Here is a 23,889-nt window from a genome sequence, read left to right on the forward strand (position 1 = left end):
GAAGAAATAACCAGGTGCTCCGCAGGGCGCAGCTTTATATGACTGCAGAGGTTGAACTCTGCACAGTTGGGGCATGTATGGTCACAACATTCAACCTTGATACAGCTCTGAATTTGGGTTGTGATCAAATTTTTGACATATTAGTTTTTTTAAACAAAACAAATGTCAAGATCTTACAAATCTATTGTGCAATATTGTGCAATTAAAGATAAATTCTTCTTCAAACTTTTAAAAGATTTGGAATTTGAGAAATTTTGAAAAAAATAATTGAAAACTACTTCCACCCCCCTTTTTTTGCAATTAGTCCAAAACCTGACATTTCTTTATACATAATTTACAAGTAGTGCTATCTGAACATGTCCAATGTTGTATGTAAATGATTTTGAATTACCTCCCTTACACTGCTTTTAAATTGTTTAAATTGTCCATTGACCAGAAAAACCTAGTTTTTCCCCTTTTTTGGCCCTTTTGCCCCTTATTCCAAATTATTTTGAGCTATAGCCCCCCAAAGTCAATACTAACCCTCCCTCCATGGTATGGAAACTTGTGGTATAATTTCAGAGAGATTCATACACTTTAACACAAGTTATTGTTTGAAAACTACAAAAATGCTTATTTTAGTCCCCCTTTTTGGTCCCTTATTCCTAAACTATTGGGACCATTACCCCCATAATCAATCCCAACTTTAGTGGTATTGAACCTTTTGGTAAAAATTTATAGAGATCCATTCACTAAAACAAAAGTTATTATCCGGATACTAAATGTGTCTTCGGACGACAACGACGCAGACGACAACATGATACCATTATAGGGCGCAAAATTTTTTTTTTGCGGTCGTATAAAATATAAAATTGAGAATGGAAATGGGGAATGTGCCAAAGAGACAACAACCCGACCATAGAAAAAAACAACAGCAGAGGGTCACCAACAGGTCTTCAATGTAGCGAGAAATTCCCGCACCCGGAGGCGTCCTTCAACTGGACCCTAAACAAATATATACTAGTTCAGTGATAATAAAAATCTATTTACATATTTTTTCCAAGTGTAAATTTGGGAAAATGTAATATATACTCGTTGTCAATAGTGAAGGACAGATTGGAACATACCAGAAATATTGATTTACAAAAATTTACGACCATTCGTTTATACACCTGGATAGAAAGTTAAGGAACTATAGCACAATTTAAAATATATACATGTATATGTTGTGTACAAGATGTAAGTTTGAACAAATCATAATTTGTACAGGGTTTTGTACAAGTTTTACACTTTTTTAGGTGATAAAGGTTTATCTTCTAAAATGTATCAATTTAATGTTTTAAATTCAAATTCAACCTATCATTTAGTGCTATTCTCCTTTGCCCTCAAATTTGAAATAAAGACACCTGATTTAATTGTTTAGGTTGTAATATTATTTTTCTCCTCATACTAAAAACATAACTATATAAAAAGTCTTTTTGTATTTTTATAATGTTTTTGTATCAATGTTCAGTATTAAACGTAATTTATACATTTAAACATAAAAAACTGTAGCATGTAGTTGTGAAAATATGACAGAAATTTACGAAACAAAAAACTGTGTGCTTGCATAATCCATTTGTGTTAAGGGGTTCCTTAAACATTGATAATTTGTACAAAAAATCTGTACAAATTATAATTTGTACAAAAAGTCTGTACAAATTATAATTTGTACAAAATTACAACTTGTACAACATATACATTGAACATAAGAAAAAAACATACATTTTGTGTAAATCGAGGTAAAAGTTTTGTAAATAGACTAGTCCACATTGCCAACATAAAAAATAATTTGTTTCCCCTCACCTGACTGAGGTTGTTAGGATATGGGTAGGTAGGTAGACAAATTATTTTATTTTATTCCTTGATATGGTTTTCTATACATTCTAACAGGAAGGCTCAAGTCATTCCCTGTATTCTTATTCAGTGTACACCCCAGTTTTCTGGTGTTAAAAAAAACTAGAGGCTCTCAAAAGCCTGTATTGCTCACCTGATTCTACTTGGGTTTTTGAAATCATATAAAAAAAATATGAAATTTGGCTAAAAGTAACAACACTTGGCCAGCACCTCATAAGGAAAGGACATTCATGCTATGTTTGATTTCATTCAATTCAGTGGTTCACTAAAAGAAGACATTTGTATGTATTTCCCATAGGGTCCTATGTTACACTAAGTCCCCCACTGGCAGCCATCTTGGATGATGGATCCGCTATAAAGTAACAACACTTGATCAGCATCTCATAAGGAACATTTATGCTATGTTTGGTTCATTCCATTAAGTGGTTCTCTATAAGAAGAAACTTGTATGTATTTCCCATAGGGTCCTATGTTAAACTAAGTCCCCCGCTGGCGGCCATCTTGGATAATGGATCGGCTTCAAAGTAACAACACTTGGTCAGAACCTCATAAGGAACATTCGTGCAATGTTTGGTTTCGTTCCAATCAGTGGTTCTCTAAACGAAGTCATTTGTATGCATTTCCCATAGGGTCCCATGTTAAACTAAGTCCCCCGCTGTTGGCCATCTTGGATGATGGATCGGCTACAAAGTAACAACACTTGGTCAGCACCTCATAAGGAACATTCATGCCATGTTTGGTTTCATTCTATTCAGTGGTTCTCTAAAAGAAGTCATTTGTATGCATTTCCCATAGGGTCCTATGTTAAACTAAGTCCCACGCTAGCGGCCATCTTGGATGATGGATCGGTTACAAAGTAACAACACTTGGTCAGCACCTCATAAGGAACATTCATGCTATGTTTGGTTTCATTCCATTCAGTAGTTCTCTAGAAGAAGTTCAAAATGTAAAAAGTTAACGACGAAGACGACGACGGACGGCGGACCAGGTGAGCTAAAAAGTATACAGGGACCTCCTTATTTTCCTATTCATTTAATGTAATGAAATCTACAAAAGCGCACATTCTACTTGTGATAACAATGCTTATTGATAGCAAGTGGTTTTTTTTAGTTAAAAATCAAACTTATTTCAAGTCTAATTTGATGCATAACTCACAACAAAACAATTCCTTTCTTCACCAATTCATACCTTGATCATCAATTATAAGATCACAAAAAGATACATGTATGTTAATCACTTGGGAATTAAAATTCAATGAATAAAAATTTTCAATAGAAGTGAACATAATTCAGTTATATTCAGTTACACCTGGATCATGCAGCTTGGTCAATTAATTCCTAAACAAAGATTTGTATGTTTTTTTCGAGTTCTAGAAAAAACAAGGCTTCACTTATTCATGTTTATTCAATGAGATTGACTTTTGTGATGCTTGTGAAGCTAAACTTGAAAATTGGAAGAGACATCATGTTTATCAAGAAGTTGAAGACTATGGTCAGTCATATGTATCCACTACATGGGTATATACTATAAAAGAAACTGATAATGAAATACACAGGAAAGCAAGACTTGTTGCAAAAGGTTTTGAAGAAGATTGTTTGGATGAAATACAGAAGAACTCTCCTACATGTGACAAATAATATCTTAGACTCATTCTTTCAATCATAATGCAAAAGAAATGGTCCATCAATTCAATAGACATTAAAACCGTCTTTCTGCAAGGGGAGAAAACGCAAAGAAAAGTTTATCTTCGTCCACCTAAAGAAGCTTATGCTAATGGAAAACTCTGGCTTTCAGAGAAATGGTATGAAAAGGTTAAGAAAACCCTAAATGAATGTGATGGTACTGAATCTAAAGTTGATCCAGCAGTATTTTAATGGTATGATTTAAATGGTCTGGCTGGTGTTCTTGCAGTTCATGTTGATGATTTTTTGTTGGTAGGAACCAATTTGTTTGAAACTGAGATTATGTCGAAAATAAGAGAGAAATTCAGTGTCGGAAAAGAAGCTTCAGAATCGTTCAAATATTTAGGACTGGGTCTGAGTCATGCAGATGATAAAATAATATTGAGTCAGACAGATAATGTCGAAGTGTTTAAAGACAGTCTCAATTGATAGAAAATGGCAATATGATTCTCAGCTTTCATCAGTTGAACAAACTGTTCTTACGGTAGATCAAAAGTTGGACAACTGTTGTGGCTTGCAAAACAAACTCTTCCTGATATTGCTTTTGACATCCCTATGATAGCATCAAAGTTAAAAATAAGTACTATTGAAGACTTCGAAAGAGTGAACAAGCTTTTAAGGAAAGCTAGAAATGATACAGTGTCTTTTTATTTCAAGGAACTTGGAGAACATGTAGAACTTTTATTATATACTGATGCTTCTTTTTGTAATCTTTCTGATGGGGGAAGTCAAGGAGGGTTTGTAATTATGCTACTAGGAGAAAATGAGAAAATTAATCCAGTTACATGGCAATCTAAGACTAGATGTGTCAAAGCGACATGGATGGTCCCGTCTCAAAAATTTGAAAATTTGTAATTTCAATAACACATGTGGACACAAACATGATGGTACTCTCACATATCAAAATTCAGCTCAAAATCTGGAGTCTTATAGAAAAAAAGTCTTCATAACTGTGATTTTCAATAATTTTTGAAGTTTTAACCCTTAATTTTGTCAAAAAGAGTGGAACCAAAGAAAGACTGGATCTGTAACTCATCATGGTTAACTCACATGCTAAAAATCATCCCAATATCTGAAAGCGTTTAGAAAAAACTCCGTACAACTGTGATTTTCAACAATTTATCAACGTCCAAAGCCCATCTTTTCAGTAAAAATTAGCAGAGTGAAACGAAACTTAAACTTGTTCTGTAACTTATCATGGTTAACTCACATACCAAAAATAAGCGGCCCCAGACCCCCTGCCGATTGGTGCCTACAGTTGGCCGAATACCTAGCTACGCCCCTGTTAGTCTATATAGTCTTAATTTCTATTTGTATGTATCTTTGTATTTACAGTGACAAAGAACGCTTCAGTCGTTTATAGTCAATTAACACAATATACCGATATTTGTAAGGACACTTATGAAGTTTAGGTATCCAATACAGTGATGGAAGATAATAAACTGTTATCACAGAGATATGTCTTGCTTTTTTTAAATTTTGATTATGCAAATGTTGAAATTAAAATAGCAATACTTTAACATTTACATAAGTTAGACAAATAATCAATATCTATGTAAATGACATGTGCCAATGCTAATACATTGATACCAAATATCATTGACTTATTATAAGTCTTTCCTTTTAAACACAAAACAAAAAAAACTAAACACAAACATTAACTTTTAAACTATGTAAAAGTTTCAAAGTTAATGAGATATGAAGAACAGGTGGAGCTATACAATCTCCATGGAAATGATACTTACAAATGTCAATAAATTTGCATACCAAATATCATTGACCTAGCTAACATTAGCAGTTAAACTGATCTTATCACATACTTATACATGTATTAACTAAGCAAGTTTCAAAATCAATACCTCTATTGACAAGCCCAAATATTCTGAATGGAAATGAGATATGCTAAAGCTTATACAACTGATACATCACAAGTAGTTCATATCAAACAAACTTTAGCAGAAAACTTAACAATTGTTGATGTCATTGTTGCAGCAGTCAGCACCATCAAATGAAAAAACATCAATAAGCTTGTGGCATTTTCTAAAGTTTTAATAACTTCTCAATTTCATTTCAGATATTTATAAAAAATTAAGGGAGATTATCTTAAAGATTATCAAAGTTTGATGCAAATTAGTTAAAGAGTTTTTGATTAAAAGTCCGACTTTTTTTCCTGAACTCAATCATCAGTTAAAATTAATGGTTAGGCAAATTCAAACATATCAATGATATTTCATGTAAATACAAAAGTACAGTCTACTGGTCTGATTAAACCCTCAGGGATGAAATGTCCGACATGTTGAAGACAGACAAACAGAGGGACATAGTTGCATTGACCCACTGTTTGGAAAACACATTAAAGATACCAGGCTTACAACTTTGTACGCCAGATATTATTTTCATATACAATAAGTCTCATCAGTGACACTTCATTCAAACCAATTACAAAATTGAATAGCTATGTATGGAATTGTTTCTACAAGCAGCTTCTCATGTGAGGGTTTCTAGTAACTGTATTAGGTATATATTTCATGATCATTTGCAGTCGTATAATAATAAAAAACTAGAAATAAACTTACGTAGAACAAGAGGACACACTTGATCGTCTGCTTTCCTCCAGTCTTGGTGACTTGATTGTAATGGAAGTAACCAATGGCAACTTGGGCATCCCATCCTCTTCTGGCAGCTTAATCAATAATATAAAGATATAAATATTTTCATATTTTATGGGATGTTAGCTTTACAAAATAAATTGGGAAGAATGCCTATGGGCGACAGATGATGTCGCCGTTTGCATATCATATAAAGCTATAAAGGGTCACCACTGAAGTGACGCTACCAAAATCTGAGTTTTGTGGTAATAAGTATTGTGTATGAGTCTTATAACATTTGGTTGAGGCAGACTTAAGTAAGAGAACAGAAACGAAAAATTTAGCAATTTCATAAAGGGGCATAACTCAAAAATGATAAAAGTGACACCATCCACCTTGTAAAAAATTAATTCACCCTGCATTATAGGCCCTATTTATTTGGAGCATACATGTAAAAAATTACTTAAAACCTTTACTAAATTCTTCCTTACTTATAAAGATTTGGTTTTGAAGTTTGGTTGTACTTGTAGAAAACTTATTACAAACGGGAATCAAATCCTAAATTTTACAGAAATGTTGTTTACTGTTCCCAGAAATCCAGAAATGATCTTTGTAAACTTATCAATCCTTTAAAAAAAAAACTTGTTCTAAAAGGTTATCATTTTAACACTAATTATATCTTTGAATATTGTTTTAATTGATATAAGTAAATTAAGTAAAATAACATTTTGTTATCAGTAAATTAAAAGCAAACTAAACGTTGTTGTTATATACATATGTATATTCATGGCTCTACAATCCTAAGATACCTTAACATTGCACAAGGTCATGTTTTTCTCTTACTTTTTATGATATCTTAATACTAAATCCTTTAGATATGGGATGCTAACTGATTAATAATAGACTTTGGTCATTGTTGAAGGGCATTCAGTAACCTACAGTTGTTAATTTCTGTGTCATTTGGTCTCCTGTGGAGAGTTTTCTCATTGGCAATCACACCACATCTTCTTTTTTATATTTACAGATGGGCCCTTTATCATGTTTATAGCTTGTTGTTTGGTTTGAGCCAAGGCTCCATGTTGAAGGCTGTACATTGACCTATAATGGTTTACTTTTATAAATTGTTATTTGGATGGAGAGTTGTCTCATTGGCACTCACACCACATTTTCCTATTTCTATGTAAGGTTGCTTTGAGATTTTTTAACAAAATTCATAAAAGCAAACTTGAGATAATATACTGAGTGCCAATGAAAACGCAAGACTTTTGTTTTTCCAAAAAATCTTGTAATTAGGTCTTTCCACCTTTCCGTGGAAAGACCTATTGATTTTGTTCTGATTATTATTAGTATTTTTTTTTTCTTCCGCCTAATTTTTTTCTTGCGTAGGATTGATGTTTCAAAAGATGTCGCTTAGATATTTGGAATATGATATCTTAAAGCGTATGCGCTTTTAAAACTGACCAATGCGTAACCAAATACTTTACGTTGTAAGAGTTATCTCCCCAAACACTGCTTTTCTTGTGGCCACTACTCCTTTGCAACCGTAAAAGATTACGACAAATTTATTTTACCAAATTGCTCGTTACATCCTCAGGATGTTCTGTTTTATTTTGACCGAAGCCGTATGAGATTCCATATGAGAGTTAGTTCCCCTTTTGTATTTGAAATTTTGAAATGTATTTTAAACTGGAAAACCATAAGTGATAGAGACCTAGGGCCTTTTGATTTGAGGTCGTTGGTCCAAAAAAATGAAAATAAGGTCAAGGTCAAAGGTCAAGGTCATATTATAAATTTTGATTTTGGCTTATTTTCACTTATTTTCAAAAGTCGTATAACTTATCGACAAGTTATTTTTACTAAATTGTTAGTTGCGACATGTCGTAACTTATATATTTTGGTTGAAAGGGTGCGTAGACAAAAAATGGGAGTTTTCGCCCCTCTTATGTTTAGAATTATGCGTAAAGTGATATTACTCATAAACCATACATATTAAGGAACTCGTGTCTTTAGGTTTGAGATCCTTAGTCTATGACCTTGAAATTGAGATCAAGGTCATAGGTTAATTGGACGTTCTAGATTTTGACCTTTGCTCCAAATTCATATTTAGACATCATAAATCATAGGAACTGACATATCAACTGAATTTTTAATATCTTCACATCAAAATATGTTGTAAGTGGTGGAAAGACCCTCAATGGTTCTCTGAACAATTGGTTTTTAATTTTAATTTTATTTTTATTAGAACTTTGTATAGTTGGTTGAAAATGACTTTTAAGACAATTTTCATCAACTTTACGGTTGAGTAATTTTTGGAACAAATGGGAAGTAAGGGTTATTTTGAATGAACATAAACCGAGTTCACCGCCTTTCAACATACGCACCATTTTCACGATTTTGTCATTTAAAGCTTGGCTAATGTCATGAATTTTCCCGCCCTTATTGTTAGGAAACTGCAGTAAACATCTGAGTAAATGCCAGGACTTTCCGACAACCAGCGACATGCATTTTTTGGGAATGATCCAATGAAGCCTTTCACAGCATACAATTACGAGAAGACTGAAGTTGTAGCCTCTTCAATAACCCAAATCATCCACAAATTCAACCAAAATGAATTATTTAATGATAAGCCACATCCCGGGGTACAAAAAGCAAGAAACTCTCAGCAAGACCGATACATTTGGTCTTTCACATATCCGATATCGACTATGATGGCTGTCCAAATGTCACGAGAGTTCAATGGTGGTCATGGTAGAACCTTTGGAACAATTTCAGTAAAGCACCATTTGCGCAGAAATTGTTAAAGAGCACCACAGTCTTTCCTAAGTGACATTTAAATGGCCGTCTGGCAAAAATATCGAATTCTGTTGACCAAAAATCATTCATTATGTACCAAAAAAGTCAATGGTGGTAACATAGACATTTGGCACCCGCCTTGGCTAAAAGTCATGCTTTTCGCCCGATTTTGGTCCGATCATCATTATCATTTCTTATATAAATTTTATTTTTGAAAAACCAAGTGTTGCGTTTTCATTGTCACTCAGTATACAATTAAAGAACCTTTATGAGCACATTCACATATCCCAAGCTCCAACATTGCCACTGGAAAAACAAAATCTCACCAGATTCATGGACTAACTCCTACATAAGTCAAATGGAAAAAAAATCCTGTGGATATGCACATATACATTTTACATCCTCATTAAACTTTTATTCGTTTGTGTGTGGGAAGTTGCATGGGATATAAAAATAAAATTATTCACTTGAAAGAGAATAGTTTCACAGAAATGTAAGATTGCTTAGGAGTTTTTTTGCAAAATATCCTCTGCCAAAGGAACTAATCAAATTACAAGGTTAGCTGATATATTACTCTAGTATAAATTCATACCCAGTCAGTTGTACATAAATAGAAACCAAATACATACTCATATAAATAAACTTATCTCAAATTCTACATATCATTAGAAGGAATTCTACTACTACCTCAGTATCAGCTATTTTCTCTTCATGCAGGCTTATACTATCACTAGGTGATATTGGGGACTCAGCTAGACTCATAGCTCCAAGTAACTTCAAGTCAGGAACGCTACCAAATTGTGTATGCCCATTACTTCCTGTAGGTGTCAACATTTGCAAAGAGTGTCGTCTGCTGTCAGGCAGAGTGAAGAAATCATTATCCTGAAATCAAAATAATTTAATTAATCATTATCCTGAAATCACAAGACTTAAATAAAATCATTCTATGGTACATAAAAATATTTTTGTCAGGAAATTATTCTTATCAAGAGTAATATGAAACTGTAAATTTGAATGGGGTCGTCTGTAGTTTTTGCTTACAGGAAAGGTCAGTGGGGTCATCTCACGATCAGGGTCAAAATTAATTACTAAAATGATTGTTTAATGATATTTAATTGATCAATGAGGATTAGGCACATGTTATCTCTTCAACTGCACTGAAGCGGACGCCATTTTAGTTTTCTGAAGAAAAGTGAAGATTTTTAATTTCCCACCCATCTACATGTACTCCCTTGATTCTTTAACAGATTTATATTTATAGGTATTATTTTTTAAATTAAAAATTTTTAATTTCATATGCTGATGATTTTAATCTTTTATTGTACAATATTTGTTTGTTTATACATTTTGTAATTTAGTTATTGAGTAAATAGGCTGTCGGAATAATGGGCTGTAGGAGTAATGGGCTGTCGGAATAATGGTTGTCGGACTAATGGGATGTCGCTGGTTTTTCGGGTGGTGGCTCCCCAACTCTGTGATTTGGGGATTGTGGCGGTATTTATTCACCACCTTTGCAAATTATTATACTGTTAATACATGCCAGTTCTGACATGTACTTCTATACAGTATACCCCCTTCCATTGGTATACTTCAACATCATACCCCTTTCCATTGGTATACTTCAACATCATACCCCTTCCATTGGTATACTTCAATATCATACCCCTTTCATTGGTATACTTCAATACCATACCCCTTCCATTGGTATACTTCAATATCATACCCCTTTCATTGGTATACTTCAACATCATACCCCCTTCCATTGGTATACTTCAACATCATACCCCCTTCCATTGGTATACTTCAATACAATATCCCCTTCCATTGGTATACTTCAATACAATATCCCCTTCCATTGGTATACTTCAATACAATATCCCCTTCCATTGGTATACTTCAATACAATATCCCCTTCCATTGGTATACTTCAACATCATACCCCCTTCCATTGGTATACTTCAATACAATATCCCCTTCCATTGGTATACTTCAATACAATATCCCTTCCATTGGTATACTTCAATACAATATCCCCTTCCATTGGTATACTTCAACATCATACCCCCTTCCATTGGTTTACTTCAACATCATACCCCCTTCCATTGGTATACTTCAATACCATACCCCCTTCCATTGGTATACTTCAACATCATACCCCCTTCCATTGGTATACTTCAACATCATACTCCCTTCCATTTGTATACTTCAATACAATACACTCTTCCATTGGTATACTTCAATACCATACCCCCTTCCATTGGTATACTTCAACATCATACCCCTTTCCATTGGTATACTTCAATATCATACTCCCTTCCATTGGTATACTTCAATACAATACACTCTTCCATTGGTATACTTCAATACCATACCCCCTTCCATTGGTATACTTCAATATCATACCCCTTTCCATTGGTATACTTCAATATCATACTCCCTTCCATTGTTATACGTCAACATCATACCCCCTTCCATTGGTATACTTCAATATCATACCCCCTTCCATTGGTATACTTCAATACAATACCCCCTTCCATTGGTATACTTCAACATCATACCCCCTTCCATTGGTATACTTCAATACCATACCCCCTTCCATTGGTATACTTCAATACCATACCCCTTCCATTGGTATACTTCAACATCATACCCCTTCCATTGGTATACTTCAACATCATACTCCCTTCCATTGTTATACGTCAATATCATACCCCCTTCCATTGGTATACTTCAATATCATACCCCCTTCCATTGGTATACTTCAATATCATACCCCCTTCCATTGGTATACTTCAACATCATACCCCTTTCCATTGGTATACTTCAATATCATACCCCCTTCCATTGGTATACTTCAATACCATACCCCTTCCATTGGTATACTTCAACATCATACCCCTTCCATTGGTATACTTCAACATCATACTCCCTTCCATTGTTATACGTCAATATCATACCCCCTTCCATTGGTATACTTCAATATCATACCCCCTTCCATTGGTATACTTCAATACAATACCCCCTTCCATTGGTATACTTCAACATCATACCCCTTCCATTGGTATACTTCAATACCATACCCCCTGCCATTCGTATACTTCAACATCATACCCCTTCCATTGGTATACTTCAACATCATACCCCCTTCCATTGGTATACTTCAACACCATACCCCTTCCATTGGTATACTTCAACACCATACCCCTTCCATTGGTATACTTCAACATCATACCCCTTTCCATTGGTATACTTCAATATCATACCCTCCTTCCATTGGTATACTTCAATATCATAACCCCTTCCATTGGTATACTTCAATACCATACCCCTTCCATTGGTATACTTCAACATCATACCCCTTCCATTGGTATACTTCAACATCATACCCCCTTCCATTGGTATACTTCAATACCATACCCCTTCCATTGGTATACTTCAACACCATACCCCTTCCATTGGTATACTTCAACATCATACCCCCTTCCATTGGTATACTTCAACATCATACCCCTTCCATTGGTATACTTCAACATCATACCCCCTTCCATTGGTATACTTCAACATCATACCCCCTTCCATTGGTATACTTCAACATCATACCCCTTCCATTGGTATACTTCAACATCATACCCCTTTCCATTGGTATACTTCAATATTATACCCTCCTTCCATTGGTATACTTCAATATCATACCCCCTTCCATTGGTATACTTCAACATCATACTCCCTTCCATTGGTATACTTCAATACAATACCCCCTTCCATTGATATACTTCAATACAATATCCCCTTCCATTGGTATACTTCAATACAATATCCCCTTCCATTGGTATACTTCAACATCATACCCCCTTCCATTGGTTTACTTCAACATCATACCCCCTTCCATTGGTATACTTCAATACCATACCCCCTTCCATTGGTATACTTCAACATCATACCCCCTTCCATTGGTATACTTCAACATCATACTCCCTTTCATTGGTATACTTCAATACAATACCCTCCTTCCATTGGTATACTTCAATATCATACCACCTTCGATTGGTATACTTCAATATCATACCCCCTTCCATTGTTATACGTCAATATCATACCCCCTTCCATTGGTATACTTCAATATCATACCCCCTTCCATTGGTATACTTCAATACAATACCCCCTTCCATTGGTATACTTCAACATCATACCCCCTTCCATTGGTATACTTCAATACCATACCCCCTTCCATTGGTATACTTCAACATCATACCCCTTCCATTGGTATACTTCAACATCATACCCCCTTCCATTGGTATACTTCAACACCATACCCCTTCCATTGGTATACTTCAACACCATACCCCTTCCATTGGTATACTTCAACATCATACCCCTTTCCATTGGTATACTTCAATATCATACCCCCTTCCATTGGTATACTTCAATACCATACCCCTTCCATTGGTATACTTCAACATCATACCCCTTCCATTGGTATACTTCAACATCATACTCCCTTCCATTGTTATACGTCAATATCATACCCCCTTCCATTGGTATACTTCAATATCATACCCCCTTCCATTGGTATACTTCAACATCATACCCCTTCCATTGGTATACTTCAACATCATACCCCCTTCCATTGGTATACTTCAACACCATACCCCTTCCATTGGTATACTTCAACACCATACCCCTTCCATTGGTATACTTCAACATCATACCCCTTTCCATTGGTATACTTCAATATCATACCCTCCTTCCATTGGTATACTTCAATATCATACCCCCTTCCATTGGTATAGTTCAATACCATACCCCTTCCATTGGTATACTTCAACATCATACCCCTTCCATTGGTATACTTCAACATCATACCCCCTTCCATTGGTATACTTCAATACCATACCCCTTCCATTGGTATACTTCAACACCATACCCCTTCCATTGGTATACTTCAACATCATATCCCCTTCCATTGGTATACTTCAACATCATACCCCTTCCATTGGTATACTTCAACATCATACCCCCTTCCATTGGTATACTTCAACATCATACCCCCTTCCATTGGTATACTTCAACACCATACCCCTTCCATTTGTATACTTCAACATCATACCCCTTTCCATTGGTATACTTCAATATCATACCCTCCTTCCATTGGTATACTTCAATATCATACCCCCTTCCATTGGTATACTTCAACATCATACTCCCTTCCATTGGTATACTTCAATACAATACCCCCTTCCATTGGTATACTTCAATACAATACCCCCTTCCATTGGTATACTTCAACATCATACCCCCTTCCATTGGTATACTTCAATACAATACCCCCTTCCATTGGTATACTTCAACATCATACCCCCTTCCATTGGTATACTTCAACATCATACCCCCTTCCATTGGTATACTTCAACACCATACCCCTTCCATTGGTATACTTCAACATCATACCCCTTTCCATTGGTATACTTCAACATCATACCCCTTTCCATTGGTATACTTCAACATCATACCCCTTTCCATTGGTATACTTCAATATCATACTTCCTTCCATTGGTATACTTCAATACAATACCCCTTTCCATTGGTATACTTCAACATCATACCCCTTTCCATTGGTATACTTCAACATCATACCCCCTTCCATTGGTATACTTCAACATCATACCCCCTTCCATTGGTATACTTCAACATCATACCCCCTTCCATCTTTATACTTCAATACCATACCCCCTTCAATTGGTATACTTCAATACCATACTCCCTTCCATTGGTATACTTCAATATCATATCCCCTTCCATCGATATATTCAATACCATATCCTTCTTCCATTGGTATATACTTCAATACCATATCCTTCTTCCATTGATAATATTTCAATATCATACCCCCTTCCATTGGTTTACTTCAACACCATACCCCTTTCCATTGGTATACTTCAATACCATACTCCCTTCCATTGGTATACTTCAATACCATACCCTCCTTCCATTGGTATACTTCAATACCATACCCTCCTTCCATTGGTATACTTCAATATCATACCCTCCTTCCATTGGTATACTTCAATACCATACTCCCTTCCATTGGTATACTTCAATACCATACTCCCTTCCATTGGTATACTTCAATACCATACCCTCCTTCCATTGGTATACTTCAATATCATACTCCCTTCCATTGTTATACGTCAATATCATACCCCCTTCCATTGGTATACTTCAATATCATACCCCCTTCCATTGGTATGCTTCAATATCATACTCCCTTCCATTGGTATACTTCAATATCATACCCTCCTTCCATTGGTATACTTCAATATCATACTCCCTTTCATTGGTATACTTCAATATCATACCCCCTTTCATTGGTATACTTCAATATCATACCCCCTTCCATTGGTATACTTCAATATCATACCCTCCTTCCATTGGTATACTTCAATATCATACCTCCTTCCATTGGTATACTTCAATATCATACCCTCCTTCCATTGGTATACTTCAATATCATACTCCCTTCTATTGGTATACTTCAATATCATACCCCCTTCCATTGGTATACTTCAACACCATACCCCTTTCCATTGGTATACTTCAATATCATACCCCCTTCCATTGGTTTACTTCAACACCATACCCCTTTCCATTGGTATACTTCAATACCATACTCCCTTCCATTGGTATACTTCAATACCATACCCCCTTCCATTGGTATACTTCAATATCATACCCCTTCCATTGGTATACTTCAATACCATACTCCCTTCCATTGGTATACTTCAATACCATACTCCCTTCCATTGGTATACTTCAATATCATACCCCCTTCCATTGGTATACTTCAATATCATACCCCCTTCCATTGGTTTACTTCAACACCATACCCCTTTCCATTGGTATACTTCAATACCATACCCCTTTCCATTGGTATACTTCAATATCATACCCCCTTCCATTGGTATACTTCAATACCATACTCCCTTCCATTGGTATACTTCAATACCATATCCCCTTCCATTGGTATACTTCAATACCATATCCCCTTCCATTGGTATGATTCAATATCATACCCCATTCCATTGGTATGCTGCAATACCATACCCCTTCCATTGGTATACTTCAATATCATACCCCCTTCCATTGTTATATGTCAATATCATACCCCCTTCCATTGGTATACTTCAATACCATACCCTCCTTCCATTGGTATATACTTCAATATCATACCCCCTTCCATTGGTATACTTTAATATCATACCCCCTTCCATTGGTATACTTCAATATCATATCCCCTTCCATTGGTATACTTCAATATCATATCCCCTTCCATTGGTATACTTCAATATCATATCCCCTTCCATTGGTATACTTCAATATCATACCCTCCTTCCATTGGTATATACTTCAATATCATACCCCCTTCCATTGGTATATGTCAATACCATACCCCCATCCATTGGTATACTTCAATATCATACCCCCTTCCATTGGTATACTTCAATATCATACTCCCTTCCATTGTTATACGTCAATATCATACCCCCTTCCATTGGTATACTTCAATATCATACCCCCTTCCATTGGTATACTTCAATACCATACCCCTTCCATTGGTATACTTCAATACCATACTCCCTTCCATTGGTATACTTCAATATCATACCCCTTTCCATTGTTATACGTCAATACCATACCCCTTCCATTGGTATACTTCAATACCATACTCCCTTCCATTGGTATACTTCAATATCATACCCTCCTTCAATTGGTATATACTTCAATATCATACCCCCTTCCATTGGTATACTTCAATACCATACTCCCTTCCATTGGTATACTTCAATACCATACTCCCTTCCATTGGTATACTTCAATATCATACTCCCTTCCATTGTTATACGTCAATATCATACCCCCTTCCATTGGTATACTTCAATATCATACCCCCTTCCATTGTTATACGTCAATACCATACCCCTTCCATTGGTATACTTAGATACCATACTCCCTTCCATTGGTATACTTCAATATCATACCCCTTTCCATTGGTATACTACATACAATACAATACCCCTTTCCATTGGTTTACTTCAATATCATACCCCTTCCATTGGTATACTTCAACATCATACCCCCTTCCGTTGGTATACTTCAATACCATATCCCCTTCCATTGGTATACTTCAATATCATGACCCCTTCCATTGGTATACTTCAAAACCATACCCCCATCCATTGGTGTACTTCAATATCATATCCCTTCCATTGGTATACTTCAATACCATATCCCCTTCCATTGGTATACTTCAATATCATACCCCTTCCATTGGTATACTTCAATATCATACCCCTTCCATTGGTATACTTCAATACCATACTCCCTTCTATTGGTATACTTCAATACCATACTCCCTTCCATTGGTATGCTTCAATATCATACCCCATTCCATTGGTATGCTTCAATACCATATCCCCTTCCATTGGTATACTTCAATATCATGACCCCTTCCATTGGTATACTTCAATATCATACCCCCTTCCATTGGTTTACTTCAATATCATACCCCTTCCATTGGTATACTTCAATATCATACCCCTTCCATTGGTATACTTCAATACCATACCCCTTCCATTGGTATACTTCAATACCATACCCCTTCCATTGGTATACTTCAATATCATACCCCTTCCATTGGTATACTTCAATACCATACTCCCTTCCATTGGTATACTTCAATATCATACTCCCTTCCATTGGTATACTTCAATACCATACCCCTTCCATTGGTATACTTCAATACCATATCCCCTTCCATTGGTATACTTCAATATCATGACCCCTTCCATTGGTATACTTCAATATCATACCCCCTTCCATTGGTATACTTCAATATCATACCCCTTCCATTGGTATACTTCAATATCATACCCCTTCCATTGGTATACTTCAATATCATACCCCTTCCATTGGTATACTTCAATATCATACCCCTTCCATTGGTATACTTCAATACCATATCCCCTTCCATTGGTATGCTTCAATATCATACCCCCTTCCATTGGTATACTTCAATACCATACTCCCTTCCATTGGTATGCTTCAATATCATACCCCATTCCATTGGTATGCTTCAATACCATACCCCATTCCATTGGTATGCTTCAATACCATACCCCTTCCATTGGTATACTTCAATATCATACCCCCTTCCATTGTTATATGTCAATATCATACCCCCTTCCATTGGTATACTTCAATACCATACCCTCCTTCCATTGGTATATACTTCAATATCATACCCCCTTCCATTGGTATACTTCAATATCATACCCCCTTCCATTGGTATACTTCAATATCATACCCCCTACCATTGGTATACTTCAATACCATACTCCCTTCCATTGGTATACTTCAATATCATATCCCCTTCCATTGGTATACTTCAATACCATACCCTCCTTCCATTGGTATATACTTCAATATCATACCCCCTTCCATTGGTATACTTCAATATCATACCCCCTTCCATTGGTATACTTCAATACCATACTCCCTTCCATTGGTATACTTCAATATCATATCCCCTTCCATTGGTATACTTCAATATCATATCCCCTTCCATTGGTATACTTCAATACCATACCCTCCTTCCATTGGTATATACTTCAATATCATACCCCCTTCCATTGGTATACTTCAATATCATATCCCCTTCCATTGGTATACTTCAATACCATACCCCCATCCATTGGTATACTTCAATATCATACCCCCTTCCATTGGTATGCTTCATTATCATACCCCCTTCCATTGGTATACTTCAATATCATACTCCCTTCCATTGGTATACTTCAATATCATACCCTCCTTCCATTGGTATACTTCAATATCATACCCCCTTCCATTGGTGTACTTCAATATCATACCCTCCTTCCATTGGTATACTTCAATACAATACCCCCTTCCATTGGTGTACTTCAATATCATACCCCCTTCCATGGGTATACTTCAATATCATACCCCTTCCATTGGTATGCTTCATTATCATACCCCCTTCCATTGGTATACTTCAATATCATACCCCCTTCCATTGGTATACTTCAATATCTCCCCTTCCATTGGTATACTTCAATACAATACCCCCATCCATTGGTATACTTCAATATATCATACCCCTTCCATTGGTATACTTCAATACAATATCCCCTTCCATTGGTATACTTCAATACCATACCCCCATCCATTGGTATACTTCAATATCATACCCCCTTCCATTGGTATACTTCAATATCATACTCCCTTCCATTGTTATACGTCAATATCATACCCCCTTCCATTGGTATACTTCAATATCATACCCCCTTCCATTGTTATACTTCAATACCATACCCCTTCCATTGGTATACTTCAATACCATACTCCCTTCCATTGGTATACTTCAATATCATACCCCTTTCCATTGTTATACGTCAATACCATACCCCTTCCATTGGTATACTTCAATACCATACTCCCTTCCATTGGTATACTTCAATATCATACCCTCCTTCAATTGGTATATACTTCAATATCATACCCCCTTCCATTGGTATACTTCAATACCATACTCCCTTCCATTGGTATACTTCAATACCATACTCCCTTCCATTGGTATACTTCAATATCATACTCCCTTCCATTGTTATACGTCAATATCATACCCCCTTCCATTGGTATACTTCAATATCATACCCCCTTCCATTGTTATACGTCAATACCATACCCCTTCCATTGGTATACTTCAATACCATACTCCCTTCCATTGGTATACTTCAATATCATACCCCTTTCCATTGGTATACTTCAATATCATATCCCTTTCCATTGGTATACTACAATACAATACCCCTTTCCATTGGTTTACTTCAATATCATACCCCTTCCATTGGTATACTTCAACATCATACCCCCTTCCGTTGGTATACTTCAATACCATATCCCCTTCCATTGGTATACTTCAATATCATGACCCCTTCCATTGGTATACTTCAAAACCATACCCCCATCCATTGGTGTACTTCAATATCATATCCCTTCCATTGGTATACTTCAATACCATATCCCCTTCCATTGGTATACTTCAATATCATACCCCTTCCATTGGTATACTTCAATATCATACCCCTTCCATTGGTATACTTCAATACCATACTCCCTTCTATTGGTATACTTCAATACCATACTCCCTTCCATTGGTATGCTTCAATATCATACCCCATTCCATTGGTATGCTTCAATACCATATCCCCTTCCATTGGTATACTTCAATATCATGACTCCTTCCATTGGTATACTTCAATATCATACCCCCTTCCATTGGTTTACTTCAATATCATACCCCTTCCATTGGTATACTTCAATATCATACCCCTTCCATTGTTATACTTCAATACCATACCCCTTCCATTGGTATACTTCAATACCATACCCCTTCCATTGGTATACTTCAATACCATACCCCTTCCATTGGTATACTTCAATACCATACTCCCTTCCATTGGTATACTTCAATATCATACTCCCTTCCATTGGTATACTTCAATACCATACCCCTTCCATTGGTATACTTCAATACCATATCCCCTTCCATTGGTATACTTCAATATCATGACCCCTTCCATTGGTATACTTCAATATCATACCCCCTTCCATTGGTATACTTCAATATCATACCCCTTCCATTGGTATACTTCAATATCATACCCCTTCCATTGGTATACTTCAATATCATACCCCTTCCATTGGTATACTTCAATATCATACCCCTTCCATTGGTATACTTCAATACCATATCCCCTTCCATTGGTATACTTCAATACCATATCTCCTTCCATTGGTATGCTTCAATATCATACCCCCTTCCATTGGTATACTTCAATACCATACTCCCTTCCATTGGTATGCTTCAATATCATACCCCATTCCATTGGTATGCTTCAATACCATACCCCTTCCATTGGTATACTTCAATATCATACCCCCTTCCATTGTTATATGTCAATATCATACCCCCTTCCATTGGTATACTTCAATACCATACCCTCCTTCCATTGGTATATACTTCAATATCATACCCCCTTCCATTGGTATACTTCAATATCATACCCCCTTCCATTGGTATACTTCAATACCATACTCCCTTCCATTGGTATACTTCAATATCATATCCCCTTCCATTGGTATACTTCAATATCATATCCCCTTCCATTGGTATACTTCAATAGCATACCCTCCTTCCATTGGTATATACTTCAATATCATACCCCCTTCCATTGGTATACTTCAATATCATATCCCCTTCCATTGGTATACTTCAATACCATACCCCCATCCATTGGTATACTTCAATATCATACCCCCTTCCATTGGTATGCTTCATTATCATACCCCCTTCCATTGGTATACTTCAATATCATACTCCCTTCCATTGGTATACTTCAATATCATACCCTCCTTCCATTGGTATACTTCAATATCATACCCCCTTCCATTGGTGTACTTCAATATCATACCCTCCTTCCATTGGTATACTTCAATACAATACCCCCTTCCATTGGTGTACTTCAATATCATACCCCCTTCCATGGGTATACTTCAATATCATACCCCTTCCATTGGTATACTTCAATACCATACCCCCTTCAATTGGTATACTTCAATATCATACCCCCTTCCATTGGTATACTTCAATACAATACCCCCTTCCATTGGTATACTTCAATATCATACCCCCTTCCATTGGTATACTTCAATATCTCCCCTTCCATTGGTATACTTCAATACAATACCCCCATCCATTGGTGTACTTCAATATATCATACCCCTTCCATTGGTATACTTCAATATCATACTCCCTTCCATTGGTATACTTCAATACAATACCCCCTTCCATTGGTATACTTCAATATCATACCCCCTTCCATTGGTATACTTCAATATCTCCCCTTCCATTGGTATACTTCAATACAATACCCCCATCCATTGGTATACTTCAATATATCATACCCCTTCCATTGGTATACTTCAATACAATATCCCCTTCCATTGGTATACTTCAATACCATACCCCTATCCATTGGTGTACTTCAATATATCATACCCCTTCCATTGGTATACTTCAATATCATACCCCCTTCCATTGGTATCCTTCAATATCATACCTCCTTCCATTGGTATACTTCAATACCATACCCTCCTTCCATTGGTATACTTCAATATCATACTCCCTTCCATTGGTTTACTTGAATATAATACCTCCTATATTGGTATATACTTCAATAGCATACACTACCACAAGGTTTAAAATATTATACAACAAACTCCTTTATCCTATTTATAAATTATTCAACTTCTTTTTATTTATGTTGAATCTTATTTAAAAACTAATTCTGAATATTGTCTTGTGTAGTCCTATGAAAAGATTATAATTATTAAATCAAGTGTGTGACAAATATCGTAAAAAACGAAATGACATGGTATTATAAAATCCCTGTGGAAGAACAAATGCCTGGCATTATCATGACATACTTGAAAAGAAGTGCAACTTGTCTGAAATCTATACAAACCATTTTATCCAATGTACCTGGGCAACTGTTTTAGCTAAAATCACAGATAATCGCTGTTTATAAAATACATAGGGGACAGACATCAACAGAGAGCATTATGGAATATTCATGTTTTACCAAGCAACAGTTCTAAAGTGCCTCCTGAAACTTTCAATAATTGACCTGTCTTCTACATTACTTCCTCTACAGAATATTGGCCTGTCTTCTACATTACTTCCTCTACACAATATTGGCCTGTCTTCTACATTACTTCCTCTACAGAATACTTCTACTACTGTCATGAGTGGACAGAACATAGTTGTTTTACTTATAAAGTTGGACAAAATATTCTATTTACATCAGCAAAAAATACAAAGCGCTACCTTTGCCCCACCTTGTACTACCTTTAAGCCAAAGCATCTAAGTTCAACTCTACAAGGAAACAGTACAGAAGACGTTACTAAATTGTAAAACTTGTGTCTAATCCATTTGCCATTTTGAACAATAAAATATGTTTAAATTACATTACAGAAACATTTAATGAATCATTGCAAGGCGTCAATCAAAATTTTACTGAAACTTCCATAAACACATATTGTACTAGACTTACACCTTATTTATAGGAAGAATAGAACTGATTTGTCATAGAACATATTCTTTTTTACAGTTTGGTTAAAATTTTAAGACCATCTCACTTTATTCCATACCTTCTTACTTTATTCTTAATTATCATTTATATTTCAAGTTTTTTTTGGAGGAAAACAATTTTTACATCTGTTAAATAATCTAATTTTGTATGATATATTAGAGAAGTATAAACATATTTCATTTGAATTCCTCTCAATAATTAACTACCTGATGAGTGCCCTGCATATAAATGTCAACTAACCAGGGGAATTTTACACACACAGACTGGTTAAAAGGTCAACTTGTCTTTTCAGCTAGGGTAATACATTAAGGTCATCATGAGGCAGTGTGTTTCTTGGTTTATTCTTTAGCACAAAGGATTTAAGTAAACAGGTTGTGAAGGGATTGCTGGTTGCCCAAAGGCATATGATTTGTATGAAGTTTTCTTTTTTATGAATCACTTCATTGTGTTGTATATGTTCCAGACCGTATGAGTATTTGGACCGTTCGCGTACGGTCTGGACCGTATGCGTACTTTTTCAAAATACTCATACGGTCGGACCGTACGCGTACGGTCTGACTTATATTAAGAAGTTGTCAAAGTTAATTAGATCCATATAACTTAACTCTCAAATAGATATAAAAAAGTTTAATTGTAATTGAAAAAAAAAACACTATATATTTTAATGATTTAAAAATTTCACGCTAATTGAATCTGTTAATCTCTTGTATTTAACATGT

The 23,889-nt window shown here is 35.7% G+C and overlaps 1 protein-coding gene across 13 annotated transcripts in view; it reads right to left on the reverse strand.

Moving 5' to 3' along the window:
* Positions 1-23,889, reverse strand: part of LOC139486839 (protein furry-like) — a 380,646-nt gene that overhangs the window by 58,719 nt on the left and 298,038 nt on the right. For 10 of the 13 annotated variants that reach the window (XR_011655644.1, XR_011655643.1, XM_071271853.1 and 7 more), the window contains 2 exons: positions 9,623-9,820; positions 6,134-6,240 (listed from right to left, as the gene is read on the reverse strand). Coding sequence is in view for 10 of the 13 variants with exons in the window: in XM_071271853.1 (XP_071127954.1) it covers positions 6,134-6,240; positions 9,623-9,820 (305 nt within the window). In the remaining 3 variants the exon portion in view is untranslated. The remainder of the gene's footprint in view (positions 1-6,133; positions 6,241-9,622; positions 9,821-23,889) is intronic. The other 3 variants (XR_011655645.1, XM_071271858.1, XM_071271855.1) reach the window with 1 other exon arrangement.

Source organism: Mytilus edulis, chromosome 8, assembly GCF_963676685.1.
Source record: "Mytilus edulis chromosome 8, xbMytEdul2.2, whole genome shotgun sequence".
NCBI lineage: Eukaryota > Metazoa > Mollusca > Bivalvia > Mytilida > Mytilidae > Mytilus > Mytilus edulis.